Source organism: Mastomys coucha, unplaced genomic scaffold (genome assembly GCF_008632895.1).
Source record: "Mastomys coucha isolate ucsf_1 unplaced genomic scaffold, UCSF_Mcou_1 pScaffold8, whole genome shotgun sequence".
Taxonomy (NCBI): Eukaryota; Metazoa; Chordata; class Mammalia; order Rodentia; family Muridae; genus Mastomys; species Mastomys coucha.
The window spans coordinates 56,181,624-56,198,705 of record NW_022196914.1 but is presented as its reverse complement, the minus strand read 5'-3'; the positions used below and the strand labels follow the sequence as shown (position 1 = coordinate 56,198,705).

General features: G+C 41.9%; 1 protein-coding gene across 4 annotated transcripts in view; it reads left to right on the top strand.

Annotated features, from left to right (window-relative positions):
- Iqgap2 (IQ motif containing GTPase activating protein 2) overlaps positions 1 to 17,082 on the top strand; it is a 275,140-nt gene that overhangs the window by 215,952 nt on the left and 42,106 nt on the right. For all 4 annotated transcript variants that reach the window (XM_031360159.1, XM_031360160.1, XM_031360161.1 and 1 more), the window contains 6 exons: positions 1,415 to 1,585; positions 8,264 to 8,347; positions 9,716 to 9,787; positions 10,413 to 10,482; positions 12,002 to 12,210; positions 15,582 to 15,731. In XM_031360159.1, the coding sequence (XP_031216019.1) occupies positions 1,415 to 1,585; positions 8,264 to 8,347; positions 9,716 to 9,787; positions 10,413 to 10,482; positions 12,002 to 12,210; positions 15,582 to 15,731 (756 nt within the window). The remainder of the gene's footprint in view (positions 1 to 1,414; positions 1,586 to 8,263; positions 8,348 to 9,715; positions 9,788 to 10,412; positions 10,483 to 12,001; positions 12,211 to 15,581; positions 15,732 to 17,082) is intronic.

Below are 17,082 nucleotides of genomic sequence, written 5' to 3'. Positions count from 1 at the left end.
AAAAGACATGACTTGCTGATGAATCCAGATGTTAGGATATGTTCAGAAAGAAGATGCTGTTAATGACCATTCTGCCTTAGAGAAGAAATATAATGCTTAAATATAGATCATGTTAGCACCATTAAAAGTCAATAAAGTCAGTGGCCATTGGGTGAGATGGCACACACCTTTAGTCTCAGCACTTGGAAGGCAGAGGTAAGTGGATCTCTGTGAGGCTATCCTGCTCTATGTATTCCAGGCCAGCCGAGGCTACCTACTAAGACCCTCTCTCAAATATAAATAACTAAAAATAAGTCAGTAGCTCTGGAGATGCTGCAGTGTAGAAATAAGTGCTACAAGGGAGAGAGAGGAAATGTAGCCTGAGTCTGAAAATGTATGACAGAATTGCCAACAAGGAGAATAAACCTGAAGAATGTAGTTTATTAACTAATTTCAGATGTTCAAAGTGCTTACAAGTTGGGGCAAAGAATATGAGAATGATGATCAGTGCTGGGGTTCCCCCCCCCCCAAATCCCATGCCAGGATTGAAAAGATGTGCCAAGTTATAAGATAGCAGCATTGAAGATTTGAGTTTAAAAAAAAAAAAATTGACTCATCTGGAAGCCAAAGATGCCCAGATATGGCTTTTTATGGCATTGAATATCCATTTCTTAAGTTACTAAATGGTGGAGGGTCTCAGCCATTTAAAAATAATAATAACCTGAAATTATTGTCTTTATCCAATGAGTACACTTACATATGTCTTATCTTAGAACCTTCTATGCATCTTGAAATGGTTTTCCTTTTTATTGCTTAAACAAACCAGCTGCTGCTTCTAGGCATGCTAGATAAGAGTCTTCGGGTACAGGGATGAATCCAATCTTTGTGTCTACGTTAGTGTGAAAAGAAACCCATCAGGAGCCTACAGGAAAACTTCTCAGGATCCGCCTTCTTCTTTTGTCCCATTCCTCTGGGCTTTTGTCTGTCCTTGATTACATTTGTCTTTCCTCTCCCACCTGCTTTCTTCCTCAAGTATCTGATTTGCCCCCTGGTACATCATTTGGGGCTGGGGATGGGAAAGAGGAACCAAGGACTTTATGGGTGCTGTCACCTCCCTCCTCCCCGCCCCAGTAGCCTGAGAGAGTTAGAGGTGAGGCCCATTCTTATAGTAGTGAGCCTTGACACTCTTATAGTTTATGATTCAGGGCAGCATCACATGAGATCATTCCTTACCTCCTTATACCACTGCCACCAAGCTCAGAGGATTCAAAACTCACTTAGAAAAAAAGCTAAGCCAGCTCAGCCCTTGGCTCTTGTTATTTCTGTGTGTAAGCCAAATCCTTTTATTTCCTAAAAGCCATCATTCCCAGAGGCTTTTCTCTATGTCCCTTCGCCCGATGTGTGGAGAGTAACCTTAAGGTGTATCTCTTGCCAGGACATTGTGGAGGAAGTCACATCAGATTACATCCGCGAGAACTTGTGGTCTGCTTCAGAAGACTTGCTGGTCCGCTTTGAAGCCACAAGCTCAGGACCCATCCTGCTGGAGGAGTTTGAAGCTAGGAAAGCATTCTTATATGAACAAACAGAGAGCGTGGTCAAAATACAGGTATGTGAATCACCTACCACAGTTACAGCACATTGTCCTGTCTTCTGAAAATGCTTGCTTGGAAAATAGCACCAACTACCAGCATTCTGATAGTGCCAATGAGGGCTCTTCCCTGCCCTTTTTGGGATAGCCTTTAAAATGTGGACTGCCTTAGTGACGACACATTTTAACTTTGGCCCTCAGGAAAGTATTAGGGCTTTCTCGGATCTACCTGCCATCAGCATGGTTGGAGCGGAATCAGGGTTAAAATTGTGCTTCTCCAAATAGCAGCTTCTCCGTGTGTCTGTCTACCGCTGAACTTGGAGTTTTAGGAGTTAGTGGATGGTCATTAATGTCTAGCTTCTTCTAGCCCGAGCCAACAGAGGAACAGATGAGCTGGGGCATATTTAACCTCTCCAGGGTTGTTCTTTGTATGCTGGTCACTCTTTGTTTAGGCCTGGGGGAAAAATCATCAGCACCTGCTCTTTAAAGACTGATACAACAACAAAAATGCATGAGCGGAGCTTCCCCACAGGGAGGAAGAGAACTTGGCAGGGTTAGATGTCTCTCCTGTGTTCTTGCGTCGCCCTCTACCAGCCTGGATGCTCCCTTTCCCAGGTCTATATGTGTGTCCTTTCCTCCAGAGGCTAACACAAGCATGTCAGTGATTGGCAGATGAAGAACTTTGCTTTAGCTGGTATCTGTGAGGTTTCCCAAACTAGAGGTGTTTTGGTGGTAGAGTTTCTTTCGTGGCTATTGATGAACTTCTGTGCCTTGCTTTTATGTTATTTGGTACTTAGGATAATTTGGTGGTGTTGTATCTTTCATATGAAAGATGTTAGAGTGGTTTTTTTTGGGGGGGGTTGGTTTTTTGTTTTATTTGTTTTGTTTTGCTTTTGTTTTTTATTTGTTTGCTTGCTTGCTTGCTTAAGATGTCAGCAGGACCTATGACTTTTCTTTTTTTTTTAAGAAATCTCTGTTGTAAACCTGACACTTAGCTTTTTCTATGTGAGCCAAGGAGCTTCTAATTCAAAATCCTTCTAGTTTATCTGTTGAAAACACAGCTAACTCTAAGTAGGTACAAAATTCAAAATATCAGCCAGTGTGATATAGTTTGGAGCAGCTCTGTACTCTCCAGTCTTGAAACAATGTTGCAATTGAGACTCTTCCTGAAGAGCTCGCCATGAGAGGTTGCCCTTTGGAGTGGAACCCAGGGCTGAAGTTACCAGAGTACTGACAAAGGACAGACATGATCACGTGGAGCCTTGCTCCTCCACCTCACTGGTGGTCTAGGATTGTCACTAAGCCTTCTTTCCTTTCGTCTGACGAATTTCCAACAACAATCTCATGGGGTCTAACAGTAAGGTAATTACACTGATGCAGCCCAGATGTGAATACACTGCCCCATAACCTTCTTACCCATGAAACCAAATGACCAGGAGGCACAAAGCATCATGCTATCCTAATTTCTCAGCAAAGTTGCTAATGATGTCTCATTAAAAAAATACTAGAAGATTTCACCTTAGATAAAACAATTCACACTTTCTAGACAGGTGACTGGCCCAGACATATAGTCTTAAAATTTTTGGAGAATACAGAACCAAATCTTCTTGCCCCAAGCCAGTCAGATCCAAGCTATATTTGGAATTCATCAGATGGTGTCCAATCTAACATCTTTGGAGGGAAGCCACTGTTTCCACCCCCACTGCCTTGTGTATGCTAGGCAAGTATTCTGCACTATACCCTAAACAAATCACCCAGTTTTAGAACAATTAGAAGTCCCTAATAGGGCTGGCAAGATGGCTCAACGGGTAAGAGCACCGACTGCTCTTCTGAGGCCCTGAGTTCAAATCCCAGCAACCACATTGTGGCTCACAACCACCCATAATGAGATCTCATACCCTCTTCTAATGCATCTGAAGTCAGCTACAGTGTACTTATGTATAATAATAAATACATCTTTAAAAAAAAAAAAAAGAAGTCCCTAATAGAACTGTTGTTTAAGTGTAGAACTGGGTGTATGGCTCAGTGGTAGAGTGTTTACTGGCATTCCTGAGGCTCTGGGTCCAGGACCCAACACCGAAAAAAAAAAGTAAACCAGAAAAAGTCATCATAAGCAAAGGAAATTTTATTTTATATCAAGTATATAGAAAAATGACATTGATATTTTTCAAGAAAAATTTATATTGTAATTCTCAAGAAATTTAATAATGAAGCAATGTGTGTGTGGTGGGGTGAGATGAATGGATCAGTAACAACCATGGCAAGTAAAGGAAATTGTGACATCATCAAGTATAAATGAATGAAAGTTCAGAGTGAAAAATAGACATGGAGAAGTATTCAGACAGGTCTGGAGTTGGGAGAAACTTAGCAGAAAGCAAAGAGAAAGAGTAACTGACTAAAGACACATTTCCTCATGTAAAAATCCTGATGCCTGGCAGAACTGTGAGGCTTGAACTGGATAATTCCCATTGAAGACATTCCCTGGTGTGCTGCTCTCAAGTGCTCTGTGCTCGTAATGAGGTGGTAGAGGTGACTCAGAGCAAATGAGGATCCATGGTAGGGATCCAGTAGTAAGATCACTGGTGTTTCTGTGGGAAAAGATAGAAAGAAAGAAAAATTATCCAATAGAACAAACATATAACGACAGTGGAAAGCCTTTCCCCTGATTAACGAAAACTGGGTTATGTCTCAGGAAAGGATGAGTGGGCTGAAGAGATAGCTTATCAGTTGAGAGCATTGCTGCTCTTCCCAGACTCTGAGTTTAGATCCCAGGGTCCGTGTCATATGGTTCACACAGCTCCAGGAAAACCAACACCTTGTTTAAGCCTCTACAGATATCCATACAGATGTAACATGCACAGAAAGAGGGAACGGGATTGTTCAGAGCTTCCCAGCTACAGGTATCACGGTGATTTTAGCATCATGATTAGAGTTCAAGGTACCCATTATCAAGCAAGGCAGCTGGCTCAGCACACACAGTTTTCTGGAGATTAACACTGAAGATATATAAAGAAGAGGAGTAGTCACCAGTACTTCAACATCACACAGTAAATATATTTATAGCCCCAGAAAACAGAATTAAGTGGCTACTGTAACTTTTTCTGCAAGTTCCCGTAGCAGCTAAGAAAATGGTTTTACTATAAAAAGCTGTTTCTAACTGGTTTTATGATTTAAACTTTTGTCTCCTTTTACATCAAAACAGCTTCTTTATTCTGTTGTTAGACCCATACGTGTTTATCAGAAGAACTTGCAGTTTATGACTATGAGTATGGAAAGAGCCAGACATAGTGGGTTGAAAACTTCAAAGCTGAGAGAGAAAAATGTAGAATTTTGACAAATTAAATATAAGGCATATATAGTGTAAGGGTCCATGGTTTGCTGAAAAATGATACCCCTGACTCAAATAGTTTGTAAATACAAAGAGTCCAGCATGCTGGAGTCTCCCAATTACCAAAATAGAGAGACAACCATGTGAGCTCACAGGCCTGATATAAAGCACATTAGGGGATTCCAGGGTAGGTGGCCTTTATCTTACTCCATCTCTAGGGACATTCCATTACCAGGGTGTGGGACCTGGAACCTTGCTGGGGAGGTCTGGAAACTGTTGTTGAGGAAGTAGCTGAGGAAGACTGGAAACTGCTGCTGACCCATTGTCCTTGCCTCGGGGCAGCTTCTGAGGCCTGGATTTGCCTGGACTTGCCCAGTTCTTGGAAGCAGATTTAGGCCTCATCTCCTGAACTGCCAATTTGAAGCCTGTCATGGAGTCAGTTTAGCCTTCTCAATGGTATTTCTTCTCCTGTAAAAATAAAATATCCACTAACTCAACCACCTTTATTTAGAAAGTAGCAATGAATATTTCTAACAGAAAGATTCTGAGGAGATCTACATAATGAATAGCTGATTACAGGATGAAGTATGATGCCAAAAATCTTACAAATAGTGAATGTTGAATCATGAATACAATGAGCAAATAATGCTGGTGGACAAAGAAAGTGGCTCAAAGTTGGATACTCTGTTAATATTACAGATGAATTCTTCATGTTTGTGAATCTAAGTTAATAACAATGAATAATGTTTCTGAACTTCAGTGAATACCAGAAAAGCAGAAAGAGACCTCCGGCTGATGCCAGTTTGGTTTTTGCTGAGTATATATTAAAGATACAATTGTATTAATTTTTTTTGATGTTTGTTTTGTTCTTTTTAATTTTGGTTCGTTTTGCTTTTGTGTATGTATGTTCTTGTTTTGGTGGGGGGGGTGTTTTTTGTTTTTTGGGTTTTTTTTCCTTTAACGTTATTTGCCTGGGCCATTTGGCAGGTTGTACTATGAACCATGTGCTTGCTTGTGTCCTTGTAGGCCAAAAGAGAGGGCATCAGATCCCCTGCAACTGGAAGTACAAACGGTACAAATGAGCCACCAAGTGGGTGCTGGGAACAAAATCTGAAGAGCAGCCAGTCCTCTTATCTCCTGAATCATCTCTTCAGCCTGGATTTAAAAAAAAAAAAAATCTTTTTTTGGGGGGAGGGGGTCTTTTTTGAGCTTGGCATCTTTATAATGATGCCTTTTAATCTATCCCAAAATATAGTACTATCACTTTAATTCCTTTATTTCTTTTTTTAGTTTACCCATGTGTATTTAAGACCTGTGAATAACATCTTTAATATGTTTTTATTTTTGTCATACAGAAAAAAATTCAACCTTGTAACCAGTCATTTGATACTAAAAGTAGTAGTACAATAACTACTTTTAGTTTTTTGAGACAAGATTTCTCTGTGTAGCCCTGGCTGTCTTGGACCACACTCTGTAGACCAGGCTGACCTCCAACTCAGAGATCCACCTGCCTCTGCCTTCCATACTAGTACTAAAAGCGTATGCCATCACCACCTGAATTAAATAACTACTTTTTATACTTCTCATTTAAAAAAAATTCTTGAATCTGGGCATAGTGGCACATACCTGCCATCCCAGGGCTTGGGATACTGAGGCAAGAGGATTGTGAATTCAAGGCTAGCTTAAGCCATATAGTGTTATATTGTCCTTAAGCAAATAAAAGATCATGAACTCTGTTAAAAATAAATTCATATGACCTTAATAATATTGAAAATGGGCCTTCAAGATGGCTGAGTGGGTAAAGATGCTTGCTGCCAGGGCCCATCTGGTGGAAGGAGAAAACTGACTCCTGCAAGTGGTGTACACATGTGTACACACACACATTCACACATACATATACACACACTCACACATACACACACATACACTCACACACACTCACACACATACTCACATATACACACACATACATACACTCTTACACTCACACATACAGAGACATACACACACACAGACACACACACAAACACACTCACACACATACTCACACACACTCAAACATACACACTCTCACATATACATAGACACACACTCAAACACACATACACTCACACATACTCACACACACACATACGTACACACTCACACAGTCACACACAGACACACACATACACACACACATAAACATACACGCACACAGTCACTCACACACTAATAACTATATAAATGTATAAATAGTGATATTAAAAAACTATAAAATTCTAGGGACTTTAAAGTTACTTAGGTTTGACTTCCATTCCTGGAGAAATAGATACATATTTTCCCTGTTTCTTATGTATAAATCTGTTTACTGTAAAAGAAAAAAATGATGACAGCCCTAATGCCTGTCTGTAGGGAGATTGCTAAGTTATAGTCAGTCTACACTTTCTAAGGCAGCTGAGTTACCCAAGGTTTTATCTATGCAGAAGCATAATACTATATGCCTTCCATTTATTTTATCAGAATTCTACATCTTTCTCTTGAAGCTCTGAAGTTTTAATTCCAGTGGATCTGCTTTGTCTGAGTCTGTGTTAGCATAGATATTTCATGTATGTGTTAACTAGAGACTTTCATAGCTTAGAGGAGAAAACAAACCCTGGGATATTGTTGGGTGTCTTTTTATCAAAAGGAAGAAAATTATATACACATGACATATACTTTGTATTTTAATGTATAATGATGTGCATATGGGTGGATATGTTGTACATATTTGGAAATGTACATGGTGAAAAGTTAATAGCTCATTCTGGAGAGAAACAAGTGGAAATAGTGACAGCTAGTTACACAGATAAGTCTCATTTTATGTGGGAACATATGAAATGATAAATGGTCAATTATAGATACATAATATCATATCTTTAGATATTATAGAATATAATATAAATATAATAATCTCTAGAGATTCGGAGTCACAACTGAGTGAAGTGCCTTCCTAGTGTAGTCCACTATAGGCCACTTGGTACAGTAAAGATATCATATATTAATCACTGTTTTCAAGCATTTTATATTGTGATCAAACAATACTATTAATGGAACCCAGTTAATACTACAAGAAGGATTCCTTTTATTGTTTTTGTCATGCAGGATCTTGATAAAATTAAGCTCTCAAGTAGAAAACTGGGTGCTAACTTGGTCATTGGTTTCCCTTTCTCTGCCTGTTCCGACTCCGGCCCTGTTTCGTGCATCAGCTGGTGTCCTCTGCCGCATTTAAGCGTCTACTATTGGACATGGTGTCCCAACTCCGTGCCTACTGAGATGTGTTCTGTGCTTGCAGCTTCCAAAGCTTACCTGTCAGTCATCAGTCACTTTTAACCCATTCTTTCCCTCAGGCTTTCTGGAAGGGGTTCAAACAACGCCAGGAGTACCTGCACAGACAACAAGTGTTTGCTGGTAATGTTGATTCTGTCGTGAAGGTAAATATTGTGATATTGCTTTCAGCCATATCAGGTGCTTGGCTTACACATTCCCTTGCACTTTGTCCTGGGTCTAGAAGATAAAGCTGTTAACCAGAGACGTGTGAGCCTTCCAAGTCCGTCCCGGGGTTGGAGCATCTTCAAGCGAGTTGATGTGCCACTGTGATGGGCTCATGTCCTTTATGTGATTATAAGAATCAAGTGTGAAAGTGTTTTTGTACCCAGTTCTTTGTCTGGAAAATCCAAATTGATTTTCAAAGCCAAGATCCTCTTCCTGCTCTACCCAGTCTGGTTTCGTGTTCCTCTGATTGCATTTGCTAATAATACTTAGAGTGTTCAAACATACCAGCAGAAAAGCTTAGGTGTTAGACAGATACAAAGTCTGTGATCCAGCAAATGAATAGCTCTCTGAACTACAGAAGGAAAAGGTACTGTGAATGCCACTCTTAGCTAAAAGCAAATGGTTTGAACAACAAAAAAAAAGTGAACTTGTAGACAACTTGGAAATCTAGATGATAATAAGGGCCAGAAAGAAATTGAAATGGGTAAGGTGAAAGATATTTGAAATTGTGGGGTCAGAGAATGGCAGGGCATTCCTTCTAGGCACAGTGTCCTGTGTCCACTGCAGAGTAGGCCCGTTCCCTCAGAACACACCCCGCTGAGACCACCTGAGCACGTTTCTATGGCAACCGAAAGGATGGAGCTAGGGAGCTGGCTCAGATAATAAAGGCACTTGCTGCCAAGCTTGACTATTTGAGTTTGATCCCCAGGACTCATTTGGTAGAAGAAGAGAGTAGACTCCCTCAGGCTGTCCTCCAACCCATACACGCATCCCAAGGTACACATGTGTGTGCACACATGCAATACATGAATGAATACATGCAGTTTTAAAAACACTAAGGCATATTGGTTGCATTTAAGGGATGATGAAAGAAACCCTGGATCTAGTTTAGTTTGATTTACTGACTCACTCTGGCTCTGAAGACTGCCTTGCTTTCGTGGCTTTTATAGATTGGTTGAAGACTAAACTGTTTAGCCCAGGCCAGGCCTTTCCTATTGAGGCGGTGAGGTTAATGGTTACATATAATAGGTCTTAAAGGCCTTGAAAGAAAACAACCAAATAAGTGAGAAATGAAGGGGAGACTTTGATATCTATTTATTGTGTGGTAGACGGTTAGTCCTTGGTTTCCTATTAACATAGGGTCCTGTATGTAGCCCAGGCTGGCCTCGGCCTCCAGGGTGCTGGATTCACAGGCATACAAGGCTACTGGTGTTCAGCAGATAATATTCTTAGGAAGGCAATGTGGGCTATTTTGAGGATTGTGCACTGGCTAGCCGTCATGGCTTCTCTGGTCTACCGTATTTCAGATTCAGTCCTGGTTCCGAATGGTGACGGCAAGGAAGAACTACCTTTCTCGACTGCAGTATTTTGAAGATCATGTAAGACATATGCACGTGGCTTTTCCTTTGGGCTAAGAATGAGCTAAGTTGATAGCTATTGAAGGCTAGTTGTGAACAATTTGACTAAATAATGCCAGTGATGACCTGGGAATAAACAGACTTCAGAACTCAGTGTGACAATAATCAGGAGCTTACCTTTTAACTTAGAAGTCACACTGAGCCAGGGGTAGACAGGAAAGACATGGTGAGAGGGGAAGCATGGGCTAGTAACACCAAAGAGAGAAGATTTGAGTCACGTGTTTTCTAACGTGGGATGTAAGTTTTGGCTGCTAGCCGATATTTAAATCAAAACTCAAAGAAAAATGTCAGAATCTTCAAAGAATAAAACTGTCATCATACATTGAATCTTTTAGATTCTGAGCAGCCTTTCCGTGTTAGGTCTCTTTATTTATAGTCCTTCTACAGTCTTGTCTATATTTGTAGCTAACCTGTTTTACTCCTTAAAAAATATATGGGGAAATAAATGTTAAATGTGCTACATCTTAATATCAGTGATTTTTAACAGTATCTGCTCTTAGTTTAAATTCCTAAATGTCTTAAATTCTAAAATAGTGGAGCAAATGAGACTCCAAGAGATCATGACCCTTGTCAATGTTTTTTGCAGAAAAATGAAATTGTGAAAATACAATCCTTGTTACGGGCAAGCAAAGCCAGAGACGACTACAAAGCACTAGGTAAGCGGACACCTCGGGAAAGAGCCTGGGCATCCTTCCTAACCAGTGCGGATGCTCTTTTCCAGCCGATGGACTGCCAAGGTAGTCCCAAAAGCTGAGAACAAATGCAGTGCCTGGCAGATGTATTCATTTCCAGCTCTAGGTTCTAAAGAAGGGCAGAACAGACAAGAGTGGGGGTCTCATATTACAAGTAAAGGGATAGGCAGAGTGGCTATCATTTCTAAATCAAGAAGAATGGAATTGGCATAAATCCCATTTTATATTAAATTTGGGCTACAGGGAAGCAAAAGAAGACAGACAAGAAGATATGGCTACATTTCAGATGATCAGTTTATTACTGGTCCTGAACCTCTCATTTGAAAGATTAAATATGTTTATGTAAGAAACTTTGAAAATATTAATCAGAAGCCACCAAACAAGCCAGCCATGGAATGTGCACACCTGTGATCTCCATTTGGGAAATGGAGGCAAGAAGATTAGGAGTTGAAGGCTGTCTTCAGCTGGAGTCTCAAGATAAACAACAACAAGAAAACAAAACCCAGTCTTATCTCCCAAAGATGGTAACGGCAGACAAGATCCAACATCATCTCTCTAGCACAGATCCTCAAAAGTAGGTCAGCAAAAGAGATGACTTCTGTGGTCCGTGCTGGGTTCCTGGTGAGTCAGGAGGTGTTGGCCAAACTGACCAGAGAATCCATCTGACCGGAAGGGAGACTGCAGGGCCCTTGCAGAGGACTGTCCGACAGGCCACAGCAGCCAGACAGTCCTCTTCTTCTAATTACTGACTCTAACTGGTCACCCCCAGGGTTGGTTTTTACAGTTTACTCAAAGCTGATCTCATGACGTGTGAGAAAGTGTCAGAGAATGAAAGCAGAAGCTCTTGGAATTTCTGAACCAATGACTGAGGCTGGCTTCTGGGTTCTCAGCAGCTCCCGTTGGTCTGTGCTTAAGAGGGCAATGACCAAATTTCAATTTCTAAGATCTCTGTCCTTTTGTCAAGTAGAACATTCACCCAGTTATCCTTGGGCTGATTCCTGCTTGGCCCTTAGAGGCCCCTCTTCTTTGTCTTTTCTTGTTGGCTTTTGCCTAATTCTGCCTCCTTCCCAGAGACCCTTTCTACTGAGAGAAACCACTTCCTGTACCCGGCAGCCAGAATTTTAATCTCTTATCTGGTTCAGCCACCAGGTCTTAGAGCCAAGGTCTGCTGGTTAACTTTCTTTCCTCATCAATAAGACAGATAGTACTGTCTGCTCAGTGTCTGAGTCTGGTGACAGTGCGGGGAGGGCTGGCTAAGTGAGTATTAGATAAATAGAACACAGCCAGACCAGGCATTATCAGTTTTGTGCATTTGTTTATGTAGCTTTGCTTATCTGGTTCTCACTGATGGAGAATGATCCACACCACAAACTGCATATGTCGGTTGGTGTATTTTTGTTGTAATATTTTAATTGCAAAGCCCGCTGCTTTATCTCGTTCATGATAATCTTCAATTAAAATATGCTTGCTCTTCTCCCCACAGTTGGCTCGGAAAACCCACCCTTAGCAGTAATCCGAAAGTTCGTGTACCTGTTGGACCAGAGTGACTTGGATTTCCAGGAGGAGCTGGAGGTAGCCAGGCTACGAGAAGAAGTAGTGACTAAGATCAGGGCCAATCAGCAGCTGGAAAAGGACCTGAATCTGATGGACATCAAGATTGGACTGCTGGTGAAGAACAGGATCACGCTGGAGGTCAGTGGGCTGTGAGCCCCTCCGCTCCCAAGAGAGAAATGTGTGTGCTCAGGAGGATTGGTCCAGGAAAGTGCATTGAGAATTTTGCATAAGTTGTGCAAGGTTTATCATTTTTTGTTATAGGTTACTCATTTTCATGCCCCTCGCCTATGACGTATTTGTAAATCTTTTTAACCATGCTGACAAGATTGGCATCACTCAGGGTGGTACAGGTTCTGAAATGAAACGCTCATATCATAAAACCTATGCCCATGCATACCTTTGTAATAAAACCAAGGCCTTTGTGTAAGTATTTCACCATTTAAAAATACATGTTCTAATAGGAAAATATGTCAATCAGCCTGATGACAGCAGGCAGCACAGTGAGGCTGCCAGACACTCAGTTCTTTTCCCAGAATCACTATTGACTGAGATAAGAGGGCTGCAGATGGTCCTGATGTGCAGTCAGGACCTAGTGTCCACTTCCCTGCAAAATGCAAGACAAGTGTAATCTGCTCCCAACATACACAGCAGTTGCAATCCTAGAAAATAGAGTTCATATTGACATTTTTTGTTTATAGAAAAATACATTATCCATATATGCAGAATACTTAGATTCAGGGCTCATATTTATAAACACACCTATATGAATGAGCAGAAAGCCATTCAAAATTTCTTCCCTGCAAGATCATTCAATCATCCTACAAAAGGCAGAGCCTCTGTCATTCCTAGCCCCCCACACACCAGAAACCACAAATGTCTTCCAATTAACATTGAAAGTTTACACCACTTAACAAATGCTTCCAAAACATCCCTGTGGTTTCCAAAATGCCCCCAAGGTGACACTGTATCACCAGTGTCCTCCAAACAATCTCTGAGACATACTAGAACAACAGAGAGTCATTATTACCTAGGAACAAATTTCTAGGGTAGGCTTGCTCTCCACGGCCCTGTTCTTTTCCTATAGACCACATCCATTTTCAGAAAGCTGATAGGCTGAGCAGGGAAGATGGAAGTATGAGACCCTGGAAAGTCAGGGCTAGACAGTCATTTCTCAGTGATCTAGTACATGGTGATAGATAGTAGCACGGGACACCCCTGGGAAGTGGATATGTGAATGCTCCACGCTCAGACTCCAGACCTGAGAAAGATGCCATGGAAAGAGCTGAAAAAGAAAGGAGAAAGAGAAAGGGGGAGTGGGAAGGGAGAGGAAGGAAAGGAAAGAAGAGAAAGGGGGAAGGGAAGAAAAAAAGAGGAGAAAATAGAGCAGTTTGTAACATTAGGAATTCAGTTTTTCGAGACAGGGCTTCATTCTGTAGACCAGGCTGGTCTGGAACTCAGAGATCTGCCTGTCTCTGCTTCCCAGTGCTGGAATTAAAGGCATGAGCCACCACTGTCCAGTTTCATTCTGTTTTCTAAATATTCAAAAATAAAACTACAACTTGTTATGTTTCTAGGAAAAAAAAGAAAGAAAACCACTTGATCTTCTTTTCATTTTTCATTTGCATGAGAACTTTAAGAGTGTAATGTATCCCAAAGGATCTTTTAGAATGCCTCTTATGGACTTAAAATATATAAACAAGAAATGCCTTTCATCTCAAAATAAAGGCTTAGTTTTAAATCAGTAGATACTTTAAACAGTATGTATCTGTCAAAATACAATCATGTGGCAGATACCCATATCTCTATAAATGGTTAAGGTTTGGTTTTGTTTTATTAAGAGTATTCATTAATAACTGATAGCGATGTGAAACAACGCTATCTTTGGTTCTAGGGACAGGTTTCTCTTGGCTCAGAGTTTGAGGGCACAGTGCATCATGGCAGGGAAAGCGTGACAGTGACAGCTGCCAGAGCTGAGGCAGCAGGATGTGAGGCAGCGGCTCTCTGCCTCCACAGCCCAGAAGCAGAGAGAGGGGAGTGTAGGTGTTGACCCACTGTCCCCATTTTCTATTTTATTTCCTTTGTGGCCTCAGCCTCTGGGCTGGTGCCACCACACTCAAGGTGTGTCTTCCCTCCTTGTCTGAGCCTCCCTGCAAACGCCCTCACAGACTTGCCAGAGGCATCCTCCTAGGCGACCCGAAGAGTAACTATTTCAACCATGAATTCTGCCTGACGTGTATACTGTGGAACCACTAAAAAGTGTCCTGGAAGACTAAGGTCAGGAAAATGGTTTACAGTAGAACAGAGGAAAAGACAGTACCTGAACAGTGTGACTTCCTCTGCTAGCAAAGGGAACTTCGTGAAGAAATTCAAGAAAAGAAAACAGCGACATGCTCCCTAAACAACAGCAAAATTAACCTTGAGCATCCGTGCTTCTTAGCCACGTGCACATGTTGCATCTTGTGCAGGAAGTGCTGGCTCTAGTCCTCTGTGTGCACTCGGTCTGAGTCTCTCTAGTTTTTAGTAGCAAGAGTGTGTTTATCTATTCTGCAGGCATTTTCTCTCATGCTGTAAAGTCAGGAAACTTTTTAGTTTTGATGGCAGCTGATTTTGTTGTTCCTTTCATAACTTGTACTCTGTGTTTTAGTGGAGAATCTGTTGTCCAGTCCAAAGTCAAAATTGTTGGCTAGTCGTCCTTTCTAGGAGTTGGTAATTTCTGCTCCTGGATGTCTTTCTGTTTTGGGGTCCTTGTGCTGTAAGGCAGGGACTCTTCCCTCGAGGATGTAGGTATCTAGCTGTTCCACCATCATGTTTTTAAAAAGAGTGCTCTTTCTCCATTTAATTTTCCTGGTGCCTGCATTAAATCCTGAGAACAAAAGTACAGCCTGGGATAAAGCCTATGGCAAAGTCTGAGCTCACCCTCAGTTGTTGTCCTCTTTTCCTTTGTTTCCAGATGAGGGAAACAGAAAATGCACGTTGTGGTGTGTCTTAGTTTGGGTTTTATGGCTGTGAAGAGACACCATGACTAAGGCAACTCTTATAAAAAAAATTTTTTTTAGTTGGACTGGCTTACAGTTTCAAAAGTTTAGTCCATTTCATCATGGCAGAGAACATGGTAGCAATGCAGGCAGACATGGTGCTGGAGGAGCTGAGAGTTCTACGTCTTAATCCACAGGCAGCAGAAAAAATGTGTTCCACACTGAACGGGGCTTGAGCATAGGAGACTTCATTGCCCGCTCCCACAGTGACACACTTCCTCCAGCAAGGCCACACCTGCTCCAAGAAGGCCACGCCTCTTAATAGTGCCATTCCCTATGGGCCAAGCATTCAAACACTTGAGGTCTATGGGAGCCATCCTCTTTAAACCCACTGAGTGGGGTGGGGAGAGGGAGAGAGAGAGAAAGAGAGAGAAAATGTGTGTGTGTGTGTGTGTGTGTGTGTGTGTGTGTGTGTGTAGGAAAGTGGTAAAGGGTACCAAGGTAAAAATAATGATGTCATAAAATTCTTCACAGGATGTAATCTCACATAGAAAAAAGCTGAATAAGAAAAAAGGTGGTGAAATAGAAATACTGAATAACACCGACAACCAAGGAATTAAAAGCTTGAGTAAGGAGAGACGGAAAACACTGGAGACGTACCAGCAGCTGTTCTACCTTCTACAGGTGAGCTTGCTTCTCCTCCACTGTGGCTTGTGGATAAACGCTATATTTCACGCTGTGGATCCTTGCCCATGCTCCAGCCAACAGCTTCATTACATGCTATATGTGAACAGCATAATAACAGCTCAGTGTAACACTTACAATAATAACTTAGGAAGTCTTTACTACATACTAACCATCACGTTAGGTGCTTCATGTACATTAACTCATTGAATTCTTGGTCTAGCCCTGAGCATCAAGATAAGTAATGTCATTCTTCCCATACTGCAGATGAAAAACCTCAGACCCAACCAATAAACGGTAGGCAGTATGCAGGCAGTTAGCCTTCAGACTCGCTCCCTTCACAGCTGCGCTGTACCTCAGTGATCTGCAGAAGCAATGGGAAGTTAATCATGATGTCCTCAGCGTGCTGTTATTAGATTTCATGTCAACCAATGACAAAGCTAGTCACTAGAAAAGCGTATCTGTACGAGGGCCAGACCTCCTCCTTTACAGAAAGGTAGGACTATTTTAAGCTCATTACTTTCATGGCATTATTTTGTGAACCGAATGAATGGTAATTTGACATTGCATGCAGGACACTAGATTCTGCTTAGACTTTGATGGGCTGGCTGTCGGTTTGTTCTCTTTATCTACATGACCATCTGAGTAGTCACAGAGGCATCTGGGCAGGTGCAAGTCATAGCAGCAAGCTCCATACCCCAGGAAAAACACCCCCAAAGAGGTGGGCCAGTAGTCGTTCATTGTGTAACTCCAGGCCCACAGATGCCTGAAACTTGGCTGGAGCGCCTCCCTGAGATTGGATACAGAGAGAGAACTCACCTCACCGCAGGAGCTGTAAACATGCACTAGCTAGCTCCATGGAGAGTACAAAATAGCAGACTGGAGAATGTCTTCAGATGTGCCTCTGATGGCCACTATGTGGCAGCATCGGAGGAAAAATGTCCATGCTTAGCTTTGCCCGTGCAATCCGCTGCTGACCTGGCAACCTTTCCCTAAGCGAGGAGCCCCTCCCTGCCCCCACTGCCACCTCCACTGTGGCCACCTTAAACAGAGCCGCTTTGCTTGAACAATATAGAGTGTTGAGTGTTTAAGTCGGAAGAACTACTCAGCCAAGTGTAGTCCAGGCCTTTACCTCTCCTTGAGTCCAAGGTCAGTGATGAAATGGTAGGAAAGAAAAGGGCCTGGATTCCTGTCGTTCTTTGGTCACACTTTAGGCAGGACTCTTCTCCACAGCTGTCCAGCCAGGAGAGGGTTTGCTTAGGTTTGTGTGCCACACACACTTTACGTGAAGGCGGTATCTGAGGCGTAAACTTCAAGGAAAGTCAGTCTCCTGCCTCCGCATTGTCGCCTG